Here is a 12,985-nt window from a genome sequence, read left to right on the forward strand (position 1 = left end):
ATAAAAAATCCTATAGCAGTGGTTGCTTGCTGTGGACTGTGGCACATCCCATGCCTATCCCAGGTTCTTGTGTCTTCAGAGGACATTCAGAAAGTCACTGTCTCCTCAGTTTGTACCTTATCTTCCTTTCTAAGCCAGCTCATTTGCAGGTTAATTGTAGCTGGGCTTACTCCCACAGGTTTTAATCCTGGAGCTGGATTATGAATGATACTCTATCAGAAGAAAGCAACAGTGAAAAAAATTATCCTTTTGGGAGGTGTGGGCGCTGTCTTACTCTGAACAGCCAACTGACAAGCAGATGTCGAGTGTTTGAACGGAGTGTGTTCGACAAGCAGCCAGCTGGCCAATGGCCATGCAGATGAACAGCAGATAGCAAGCTGCTGGCGTTTGGGAAAAACAATGGCCCAGATCCAGACAACTGCATTGAGTTGTCATAAGGAGCATCCGTTATTCAGCAGCTCTCTGACACTATAGGTCTTTACTCTTAAAGATACATGCTCTCTAATCTCCCTTAGCCTCATTAGTTATATCTCAGTAGAGTAGCAGATTTTTATTGGAAAGTTGCAAGTTTGTAGGGTTTAATATGCGACTTTGTACCTCATACATTCATGGATTTGCTATGATTATGTGTGCAGGTAGGTGTCCTGTATGCACAAGCAATAAGTTAGGAATATAAAGAGGTCATCCACAGGTAGAATGATTGCAGGTATGTAAAGAGTTTAGCTAATTGCACATACATTAAGTGCATGAGCTACTTTGAGAAGGGAATTTTGTATTTCCTTGATATCCTAACACCTAGTCTAAGTGCTATTATGTTACTTTCTAACTGATATAGATCATCAAGAGGTATGTTTAGTGTTATCGTCCAGTTGGCAGAATAGGAGATCTTGATTCTGTCATCGGATCTGTCTCTGACTTCCTGTATGACCATGACCAAATAACTGTTAGGTGCAACATCTAGGAATTAAAATGAAAATCTTGTGGCTTTTTAGGCTAATGAAGAGCCAGTACTTCACTTAAAGCAGAGACAGGTTTTTACCACCACTGAAAAACAGGTTACATTTACTTACGTGACTAGGTATAGACTGGTTTTGCATGGCTAGTGGTTGACTGTGTTCTTGGCTCCCTGCGCCTGAGCTGTAAGTTGTGGGAAGTCAGACTTCTGTATCTCACTGGATATCGCAGACAGCCTATTATAGTCGCCTATTTTTTAGTCCCTTTTTTTATATAGTCTCCTGTTTTAGTAGTCCCGTATTAAAAAAAATGTGGCAGAAAAGTACAAAGATACATCTGTTGCAAAGAAAGATGTATCTGTGGAGTGGCATATTTATACAGATACTGGTGAAATCTCTCTGTTTTCTGTAAATGCAGACAACTAAGGGTGACTGACAAATTATTTGATGAACCAGCATGGTATATACAGTATTCCATATGACAATAATCCTAGGAATTTCCATAAGTAGAGAACAGTTGGACCTCAGAGCCTGAACTTTCAGAGATGCTGCTAATGATCCAAAGTTTTCTGTGGTGTTTGTTTCATTTGCAGATGGCTGGCCTGCAGACAGGAAGAAAAATATATTCCATCAATGAGGACTTAATATTCCTACGCCCGTTTTCAGAAGTGGAAGCCATCTTAAACCAGTCCTTCTGCTCACGAAGGCCGCTCAGGCTTCTGGTAGCCACCAAATCAAAAGAGTAAGTGCCAACATGGGCCGACAGAGAAGATTATCTAGAAATGTCAATTACTAAATATTTCTTCTACACTTTGTAGTGAAAACTCTGTAAACACTTTGCTATGCAGAAGCTGTTCAATAGGAAAACAAATGACATAAATGAAAGAGATACAAGAGTCACAGGTTGTTTTCAGTGATGAACCTTGTGCTTCTAGAACAAGTTAAGATGTATTGTCTTTATACTGCAGTTAACTTTTGGCTTCCTTCTGCACAAACAGAACTGAATCACAAGGATTGTCATTCTGTCTCAGGTGTGAAGCTTCTCAGACTAATATATGTCCAAGGGAAAGCAACTTCCACCCCATTAAATCTTGGCTAATTTTTGGATGACTCTAATGATATCAGCCCTTAGAGTTTTTCAGTCCATCATTGTATCTTAGAATGAGGCTTGGCCCTGTTATGCGTTGTGCATTTTTAGATTCTGTAATCCCAGAATTTGCCATAGAATTGAACATCTCAATGAGCACTGGATGCTAAATTCTGGTCCAGGATATCTTGTCCAGTCTATTTTTTTTTTTTAATGGAAGAGATCCTCAGCTGGTGTAAGTCATCAGAGCTGCACTGAAGTTTGTCTAGAAATGAAAGGGAATATAAATACCAGAGAAAGTTTCTGTCCTGTGTTATTCACTTAAAGATGTAATAAATCTGGAAGTGCCAAATTTTAATTAACAAAGAGAATCTCTCATCTGCCTTGGAGAATGAAGATGGAGTGGATGATTTCTTCAGGTCTATTTATTTGTTAGTTATTTGTAAACTATGTGGGTGCTTTCTTTAATCCAAAACACGGTTGTGAATGCTGGGGAAAGATGGTGTTAGAACTGCCCAGAGCTCTGGCAGCCTAACTTAAAATGCTGCTTTCTCTTCTCCTTGATTTACCTGCAGGATTATTAAAATCCCAGATTGTCCTGAAGCACTTTGCTTTCAGATACGGGGAGCAGCACCACCATACGTTCACGCAGTAGGAAGAGGTAAGTAGAAAGGCTGTGGTATAGTTAAGCTTGGGAGTACAGCTAAATGTATATACATGTGTATATAAAGTGTGTGTGTGTATACATATCTCTCAATCAAGCAAGATCCCGATTTCATTGTCAAACTTGTTCTAAACAAGTTCTGACAACTTATTTTAATAACCATAATGATGACTAGGAACCCCGTCACAGAGAAGGATCACACTCATACATAAAACCATGGAACAACGAGACAGTTCCTGCCTCAAAGTGCTTCTAATCTAAATACAGTCTAAGAAAATGGTATCATTATTATGAACTGAGTGTTGGGTCACTAATCCCATCAACACAAAATAGGGAATAACTTAATTCTACAGTAGAAGAAACTTGGTGCTACTGCAATCCACAGTACTGTGGAAAGACTCTTGAGAAAGCGTTGTCACTTGAGCTCTTGCGTAGTGATCCTAACCTTGTTTCTTCTAAGACTACTAAGATACAGCTTTACAGCCACAGGGAATAAAAATTTAAAACTGAGGTGGCTGAGAAAAAGCTGAGGTGTGATGCTGTCTGTTGCGTCCTCAGTATTTTTGCCTGTGGTCAGCCGCAGTTTGGATCACTGCAGCTGTGAATGTGCTGTGGGATCAGCGGGTTGGTAGACAGATCATGTTTCTTAGTGGGCATCACAAAGTATGGTATAAGACTTGAAGACTACTTCTCCCTTTACATTGGCTTTTACTGCTATAAATTACCAATATAAGATAGCAGTGAACTGCTTTCCTTGGCCTTTTTAAAAGGAGAAAACGCAGTTTGACAGAGAAATTTACTACTTCCGTAACTGAAATGTGAAATGAGCTGCAAATAAAGCACAGATCTAACCTTTATTTTCAGCAGATGCAGAAAATAATGACCCTTCAGACATGTACCACTTCCTTCCTTCCTTCAGAACAAATACATATATCCAAATATGTGCAGTTAGTATACAGACAGCAGACAGCATCCAAATGCAACAAACAGTGTTCTCAGGGAGACACATTTATTATGCTCTTTCATAACAGCACCTGTAACCACTTTTTAACAGTCTGAAGAGTGCAAACGGGACGTGCCAGCTAGAAAGATTCTCCTTTTTCAGGACTTTGCTAGCAAAAGACAAATTGCATTTGGAATAAAACCCTATGAATTTTAAATGATGGTGCCTTAAAAAAGTTAATCACCTTAACTGTAGATTTCTAGGAGCTGGATTTGGGTCTGAGTCTTGTTCACATGAATCTGGAATACATCCATTGAAGTTGGTTATTGCACTCTAGACTTACTCTAGTTTTAAATACATCATGGTCTTTATTTCTTAGTCCATGGCAAATTGCATAGCATGCAAGTGTTCTCTGTCTTTCAAGTGCAACAAGCTGAAACAAATATAACTGTGTACATTTAAGCAAGGCCTCAGCTAATGTAACCATGAGGCTAGAAGAGCCATATAAGAATCCCAAATGATGTCCCACAGGAATTTCAATCTCTAGCATGAATGCGTTTAGGTCTAGGAGGTCTCTCTTTTTCCCAGCACTACTGAAAATCTGAAGGATAGATGCATGAGTTTTTCTGTATACAGCAAAGCTCTCAGAATACTTAGTAGCAAAAGCATGACAACATTCAACTAGCTTTTTTTTTCTTACTCTTCTTAACCAGAATCCCTTTACAAACTTTCCAGTTTTCCTTTCCACAGTCAGATGGCTTTACTGTCTAACTCCTCTCCTGTTGATTTTTCAGGATCCGAGGCTGCAGCTGCAGGCCTTCATCCAGGGCAGTGTATTTTGAAAGTTAATGGGAATAATGCAACACATGGAAATTATATGGAGGTTCTGGAGCACTTTACAGCCTACAGGACCAGACAACAGGAAGCACTGGTATGAATACAAACCTCAAAGGAAGTACATTAAGTCTGTCCTCCCCTTCTTTTGTGCTTTTAAGCTCACCAAATATTTAGAAAAACAACTTATACGTGTCTCTCTTGACTTATTTACTTCCTTGCCAAGGTCCTAATGTAACCGAGGGAGCTGATTACAGTTGCCTATAGTTGCAAAACATCTACAAATAATATGTATGCTAATTCATACACTGCATACAGTGCTAAATATTATTAACTATTGCTAAAACTAGAAGTTCACCCAGATATTGATCTAGATTGATCTAGATCCTCTGAAGTTTAGGGGGAAGCTGGGGGAATGTTGATATTTCAGCCAACTCAGAAGATGTAAAATTGATAGCTAGATTCACCTTTGTGGTCCAAACATATAGAGATAGGGCATTTTGACTGAGGTCACAGCTGAAGCTTTTTATCTCTTGAAAGGGATTGTACCAGTGGGTGTACAGAACACATGAAGATGCTGAGGAGGACAGAGTTCAGCAAGCAGTCTCCACTGCATATCTGAATGGCAGTCCTCCTGGCTCCAGCAAAGAAGACTCTTCACTGGAAGGAGGTGCAGAACTGGGTTCCCTTCAGAACAGCCAACAGGAATCAGGTAAAGATTCTCATGGAGGAAGAAAATGTAGGGAAAATTCAAGGGCTTCAGGAAGGAAAACTGCAGTAGAAATATAAAGTGTAATTATTATTGTAGAATATCTCTTGTCTTAGTAAAGCTTTGTAATAGGATGAGGTCTGCCAGAGGAAGTACATTTATGCTGCACTTCATTCAGGAGAAGAAAAAATTGAGATACAAACAGAAATCATACCCCTGTGACTCTCTGATCTTTACAAGAGAACCAGTTTCTGGAATGAAAAGGCTCAGCATTTTTGGAATCATTTGGTAGCCCCTGCAAACCAGGAATTTATGGGCAGTAGGCAGCTGGAGAGGGAAGGTCTGCAAGTAACTCCACCTAGAAAAATCTATATTTGCTGTGATTTAAGATTAAAGATTAAGATTTTAAATTACTTTGATCTGGAGCAAGTTTTCAGAGCATGTTACCACTGTGTCAGCAAAAAGTGTGGTTGTATTTCTTCCAATTTAGAAAAGTGTAACTCATAAAAACCACTGCTTTAGCTTCATTTTAAGAGCTTATCTGGAAAAGTAGATATAAGGGGAGAATACTGAAGCCAGATTCAATCCAAAGGACTGAGCCTGGACTCTCTGAATGCCATTGGCAACTTCTCCAGGAACACATGCACATCTGTGTGGATCCCATCTAAGGTCTGGTGAGCCTGGTAATCTAATGGTCAAACAGTGCAGCTCCATGGTGGAACAGCTGGAGCAGTGCCCTGGTAGAGGCATGCGAGCAATTCTCTGGCAAATCTCAATGTAATTTAAATCTGTTCTCTGGTGACAATAGCATTGCTGTGTGTAAAAGATGTTATCTCCTCACCCCAGCCCTGCCCTGCCATCTCAGTCTTATAGCTGCACAGGAAATGCATCTGGAGCATTTCCCAACATTGGACAGAAAAGTGGCAGTCGTCCAGAGGGTCATTACAAACAACAAGGCTCTGAGATTAACATACTTCACTTCCCTTTGAACGCTTCTGCTGGGGTCTGTGTGTCTAAATGCTGAACAGAACTAGAAGTAGTGTCCTGTGCATGGATGTGTGCATGCACACATGGAAGAACATCAGAATGTGGGCTGGAGCATGTGGATTGTCTAAACGTCTATCACTGTCTCCAGTAGTGGCCAACAGCAAATGTCTTCCTCAGAATATTCTCCCAGCCTCTAGCAGTATGTGGTTCAGAGACTCCTTGAGCCAAATGTTGTGTCTTTGCATTTAAAAATACCTCTCAACAGGTTTCTCTTCCCCATGCATTCACTATGTATTCATGTGTGCTGCCAAACACCTCTAATCACTTATTTTGGTTCCAGCCCAGACACCACAGACCATCAGCTCTCCACTGATCATTGGTGAAGAAACACCTCTCATTAGCCTGACTGTGGATAACATCCACCTGGAGCATGGGGTGGTGTACGAATATGTCAGCAGTGCAGGAATCAAATCCTTTGTCTTGGAGAAAATTGTGGAACCGAAAGGTTGCTTCAATCTCACTGCAAAGGTACCAGAAAACATACATGGCCAACTTCATTCCCAAAGAGAACAGGCAAGCCAATAATACAGGCATTTCTCTGGTGGCTTGGCTCTTCAGATGAGGTAGCACATGGTCTTCTCAACCCTGCCTGGAGTTTTCTTTATTAGGATGCACCAAGTTATAATAGCTTGTTTGGTTATGAGCAAGTCAGCAAATGCTTCCAGGATTTCAGATGTTGAGGTAGAGGGAGGGGAGCCCTCAGCCGTGGAATTCTTGCTTTTATCTGTCTGGTAACATACTCTTTGCTGATACTCAAGATTAATCTTTTCAGGCAAGAATTTCCTTTACCTTGGAAGAAAATCAAGCACCTTTTTGCCATCTGATAGGCTGGCTGGGTCACTAAAGGAAGCAAGTAGAACTGCTGCTATTGGAAAGCAGCAGTGCACTTAGTATTTTGGTCATCTATGACAATAATGAGCTAAAGGTAAATGTTTCTGTCACATCCCAGTAACATTGTTATGTCCCATGAAAGTACGCCAGAGCAGGTAACTTTGACAGTGCACAGTGGATATTTTGATCCATTTCAGTTATTCTAAAAATTTTTTAGGAATGTTTTATGACCCTGGGGATTAGACCTGATTGTGGTTCTCAGGCGATAATAAAGGCAACTTGTTCTGAAGGCAGCTTTATTCAACCATGACAACATGGGGCTTTGCCACTTATTCAGTGGAAGAAAACTGTATTTTCCCTCACTGTCAAGTCTGATATCATTGACATCCTGTCTTTTTGTTTAGATTTTAGAGGCCTTTGCTGCAGAGGACAATCACTTTGTAAGGAATTGCAAAAGACTTATATCCCTAAGCAGTGCTGTGGCCACCATGCCCCAGTATGAATTCCGGCAAATCTGTGACACTAAGCTGGAAAGCATTAGCAGAAGGCTCACAAACTACCAAGAGGTACAACACTACTAGTTCTTGGTGAAGTCTCAAGACTTTGTTGTGGTAACTGGGTCTTAGTATTCTTTATTAATGAATCCGAACTGCTTTAGAGGTAGGTGTCCTAGAGGCATGAAAACAGCTCTGCAGGTTATTGGAACTGCAAGTTTTGAGGAAAAAGGACCTTATCTGCAAATCACTCCTGTCAGCTTGTCAGAGCTGTGGGTTATAACATATTCATGCAGGTTCATTTCCACCATATGAGTGAATAAATATGACAACAGAAAGATCAGTGTCTGATTTAACATGAGCATAAGTGTAGTGTGTCATACCATAAACAAACTATGTGTGCTTTTTTGCGCAGTTACCTGAGCTGTTTGAAAAGAGAGTCCTAGAAGGTATAGCTAATGGCTTTCATTTGTTGTTTTATGAGCTTTTTTTTTCATGTGTTATTCCAGCAGCAGCAGAAATTATATGACTCTGGAATAGGAGGCAGGAAGAGAAAAGGATTGTCTGTATTGCATCATAATTTTTTGCAAATGAAGTAGCACATGCTTGCTTTATTTCTCCCAGTTTGCAGATGAACTGAAAACAAAGGTGAGCCCAGCCTTCAAACAAGCTGTCATGGAACCACATTCCCTCAACAGCATGGATTTCTGCCCCACCAACTGCCATGTTAACCACATGGAGGTATCATACCCCAAAAACACTACCTCAGCAGGGAGGTCGTTCAGCATTCGCATTGGACGGAAGCCCTCTATTATTGGTCTTGATCCAGAGCAAGGTGATAATTAACTTTCAAATCATACTGATTTTATCTGTATAAAAAGTCATGTCTTTCCACTGCTCAGCAAGGCCAAAATAAGTTCCAAAGAAACATGGTCTTGCCGGTACCCTTTTTCATCCTTAAAATTTTATAGTAAAATGACAGCCTCCTTGTGTTGTAAAATAGTAATGCCTTTAAGCATAGAGAGCCCTCAGGTCAAATGTTTTTACTAGCAAAGCAGTGTGGTCATCTCGCGATAATTAAGGATCCTGGAGTATTGTTTGCACTTAGTAGAGGTGACTTACTGACTAAAAGTGAATGGGGGCTAATGGTAGTGCTGGTGCTGTGAAGAGAGGCTACATTCAGGGGGAAAACATGAGTCAATCTGACTGTAGTGCTGTTTTCTTTTGTCATTACTAAATAAATTCTCTGCATTGGAGCAGAAAGTCTCTACTCCGTCAAGGGGGTCTATTTTCTGATAAATAGCTGCTACATAGCATTTGTCCTACAACCTGATTATTTGAGTTCCAACATTTCTTCATCATGATCTCACCTAATATGCTTCTGATTTATTGTCATGTGAAGGTCAGAGTGCAGAAATGTTTGGAAGAGAGACAGGGAAGTGTAGACTAACCAATCTTCTGAAGAATGGCATTGACTATTCAAAATGAGGTCGATAAAGAAGCCCTGCTTGCTTGAAGATATTAAAATTCTATAGTATTTGTAATGCAAGCTAAGGTGGTTAGCAAAGGTTAGCACACCAAAACTGTCAGCATTTTTAAATGAAAAGGAATTTTATTTATTTTCTGTAAGGACATAATCCTACTTCTTTTTATATATGTATATGTGTGCGTGTGTGTGTAACTGTTTGTAAAGGTGGAATAATAACACAGACAAACTCCTGAGAACCTGAATTCATGAACATTTCAACAAATGCTTTTAGATACTATCAATTGTCTATATGAGTATATGTGGGGACACTTGCTGTCTTCTCTAATTTAACCTGTTCCTGGACTGCAGTAAATTCAAAACATCTAGTTGGCATGCCAGGAAAAAAAATTATCTTTTTTTTTTTAAAGAATGTTTTTGTCATAGAATGTAATTATATAAAATAATTCTGTGAGATTTTATTTTTTTCTGTTAAAATTCTACCTATCCTAAACTACCGTTATTGGGATGGAGTGGGGAAAGTCATGAAAGCCGTACTAACTAGACCCTTCGATGTTTAGTAGGTACTTTAAATCCAGTCTCATATACTCAACATTGTATCACCACTATGGCTGCACCATCCTGGAGATGTCTGACCCCAGAAGATGGAGATCTTGATGGTAGCTTTGGCCAGCAGAATGGAGGAACAATTCAGGAAGAAAGGGGACTCAGTTTTCTGCTGAAACAGGAAGATCGGGAGATACAGGACTCATACTTGCACCTTTTTAACAAACTTGACGTTGCAGTGAAGGAAATGAAGCAATATGTCATTCAGATAAATAAGTGAGTAAAGAATCCCATACGCACTGCAGAGAGCAGTTCTGATAAAATGGAGGCATTAACCTGAGAAAATACGCTGTGCATATCGTCCCCAACAATACTCTTATACTCACCTATTCACACATGCACTTGCGTTACAGCTCCTTGCTGGTTGCATCAAACCTACTCCTGTGCAGATCCACCAATGTATATATTATCGTCCTTTCCTCCTGAAAGTCTACCTGAATTCAACAGCCACTGTTTTGCTTACTGTGTATTCCAATATAAGAATCTATTTGGTGCCAACAGCAGTTTTGGAATTCCATATAGACAGAGGCCCTACCCGTGAGATTTTGTCTGTCATAAGGCAGACTAAGCAAAACTTGTGATTTCAGGCACCTTTCTCTATGGCATCTGTGTTTTCCTTTCTTCTTTTTGTCTTTTTCTCATCACGGGTCTCTTAGTAGTAGTAATGAAGGATTTGAGTAGTGTGTTTGTGTATTGTGCGTAACTGGCAGGGTTTTGGTAGCAGGAGCTGCAGGGGTGATCTGTGTGGGAGAAGGCCATAAGCTGCCCTAAGCCACTCCCAGACACTTCCAGTAACAAAAAAGAACAGCCCATCGTACACCAGAACTTCAACTGACCATAAAGCATGTGGAGCCTTGGCTCAAACGTGTTTAAGAAAGGGCGGTAGCTGCTGGGTAGAGCCAGCGAGATGAGGCACTGCCCCAGAGGTGAAACCTGGCGCCTTGGATGGAGAAAGTGAGGACTTTGGCAAATTAAAAACAGAGCCCTTTCAGGCCACCATGGTTACAGTGATTACGCTGTACCTTATGGAGGTAGGGTACCTATGGAAACAGGACCTTTTGTGAACTGAGATTCATGGATTTCGATGAACCCCTTTCAGAGCTCACAATTTTACATAGCTGTAGTCTATGTAGAATACTGGCAAGGTTGCTTTTGATTTCACATAGCTGAATTCCAACCTTACTCATTATACTTCATTTGTGAGACTACCCACCAGGCCCTGAGAGCTGCACGTTTTACTTTTGCAGACTTTTGTCCACCATAACAGAACCTACAGATGGTGGTGCCTGTGAGCCACCATCTGCTGAGGAGACATCTCCACCTTCCCTGGGAACAGAAGAGAGTGATCCTGACAAAGCTGAGCATGGTGGAATCAAGAAGGTCTGTTTCAAAGTTTCTGAGGAGGACCAGGAAGACTCTGGACATGACACAATGAGTTTCAGAGACTCCTACAGGTTAGTCTGAAGATTGTGCCACTTTTACCTTACTAATATAATGTTTTAAAGCTCTAATCCAAGTATGGATTCAACAAGCAGGAGAACCTTGTGTGATTTTTTTTTTTTTTTTTTTTTTTACCCAAAACTACACAGTTGTCACATGAACTCTTGCTAAAAATATGCTGTAGTACCTGCAGCTCTTTTCCTCTGTCTCATTTTCTCCTAATATTATAGTAGTAGATGACAAATTGGTATCAGGATTCTTTTCTAGAGCAGACTATCCACTATTTACATACACCAGCAGGTACATCTTGTGTGACTAAAATGGCCAGGTATCAATCTGAATTTTCCAAAGTGTGGTACACGTGCATGAACATGGTGCATTTCTCCATGGTTCACCAGAAGGACTTCATGTGATCTTAATCTGAACAGTGTCCATGGAGTAACATCTATGAAAAGGAAGCAATCAAAGAGATTGCAAGCCTTGATGCAAGTGTGCGTCTGTTGCTGTGCCATGAGGATAACCCCTCTTTGTGTGGCTCTGTGATGAGGAGTGATGAATTGCCATGTGAGTCCTCCTAGCAGAGCGGAGGTCTAGATTTCCCCAAGCTGTATCTTCATTCCTGTAATGAGTGTTTTCTCGGAGGTTTTCTGTTCCCAAGAATTCTTCTGTTCTTGGGGTTATGTGAACAGAGTTACACATCAAGTAAGAGGCTGCTGCACTTGCTTTATTTAACTAAGACCTCTAGAATTCACTATCAGGGCTGACATCTGCCTGGTTCTGAACTGTGCTGCTCACATCACAATGAGCAGTATAGTAGTAGAAAGCGCCAAAACCCAGCAGACCTGACAGACCTTCTGTGGACACTGGATTTCTGCTGATCTGATGACCCTCAGAACAACCTTAAGATCTCGTGATTGGCTTTTTCACAGTTGAGGTTTTCTAGTCATGGTGTTAGCTGTGCATCCCCTAGTGAACACCATAGGTTTTTGTCCAAAGAAACATTCAGGAATTAAACTAACTTCCTTAGTCCCTTGAAAATACCACTCCAGCCCTCAACCTCTTCAAGGTTAGAACTAGTTTTTCTGAGTTTGAGTATTTGAAATAATGTTATTTTCCAGTCAGTCAATTGTTCTGTATTCACTTAGTAAAGCATTCACGAGCTATAGTTATTTCATTACATTTATTACCGTGGAGACACACAGCAAAAAACCTTTTCTCCTAACAATGCCAAAATACCATCACTTCTAGAAAATTGAATAAAATGAAATAGGTCTAGTGTGACTGTCCCTGTCTATATCGTATAGCTGGAAACTGCAGAAGCTCAGCAGAGTTTGCAAACTGCTCGGTCTTACAATAGCCGCTATTGTAAGGGAATGTTTCCATTCAATTCTGCAAACAATTTTCCCAAAAGTCTAAGACACTGAGAAACAGAAATGGACATTGAGGTTTTTTTATTTTTAATGGGTCTTTGAAACCGCAAATGCAAATGATTATTCCGGTGTCTCAAAATCTTGTTTTTGGGACACAATTGACTGCTGCTTCTCCAGGAATATTTGCTACCAAAGGAAATCTCTACACACTCTAAATCTGTCTTTCTTGGGAGGAAACATTTGGAAAATCAGCTTCAGATGAAATGGAACAACAAGTTGCAGTCATGTCTGACCATTGCAATTTTACATCCTTAATAGGCCATTTTTACATTTGTAGTAAGGCCATAGGACTTTGCCTACACAAAGGAGTAAACACACTTTACAGTGAGTTGGGAGGATTAGAATAACCTGAATAAATGATGTGTCTTTGAAACTTCCACACTACAGGCCTGATTCTTTACTTGCTCTTGGTTTTACAAGTAGCAATATGTTACATTTACGCAGCGCTGCAGAAATGACAG

At 40.3% G+C, this 12,985-nt stretch overlaps 1 protein-coding gene across 4 annotated transcripts in view; it reads left to right on the forward strand.

Annotated features, from left to right (window-relative positions):
• The window catches only part of PREX1 (phosphatidylinositol-3,4,5-trisphosphate dependent Rac exchange factor 1), a 167,656-nt gene that overhangs the window by 131,807 nt on the left and 22,864 nt on the right, over nt 1–12,985 (forward strand). For 2 of the 4 annotated variants that reach the window (XM_068416018.1, XM_068416019.1), the window contains exons 18-26: nt 1,547–1,695; nt 2,616–2,701; nt 4,442–4,578; nt 5,022–5,193; nt 6,518–6,705; nt 7,473–7,634; nt 8,187–8,397; nt 9,609–9,870; nt 10,902–11,108. In XM_068416018.1, coding sequence (XP_068272119.1) covers nt 1,547–1,695; nt 2,616–2,701; nt 4,442–4,578; nt 5,022–5,193; nt 6,518–6,705; nt 7,473–7,634; nt 8,187–8,397; nt 9,609–9,870; nt 10,902–11,108 — 1,574 coding nt within the window. The remainder of the gene's footprint in view (nt 1–1,546; nt 1,696–2,615; nt 2,702–4,441; nt 4,579–5,021; nt 5,194–6,517; nt 6,706–7,472; nt 7,635–8,186; nt 8,398–9,608; nt 9,871–10,901; nt 11,109–12,985) is intronic. The other 2 variants (XM_068416020.1, XM_068416021.1) reach the window with 2 other exon arrangements.

Source organism: Nyctibius grandis, chromosome 19, assembly GCF_013368605.1.
Source record: "Nyctibius grandis isolate bNycGra1 chromosome 19, bNycGra1.pri, whole genome shotgun sequence".
Lineage (NCBI taxonomy): Eukaryota > Metazoa > Chordata > Aves > Nyctibiiformes > Nyctibiidae > Nyctibius > Nyctibius grandis.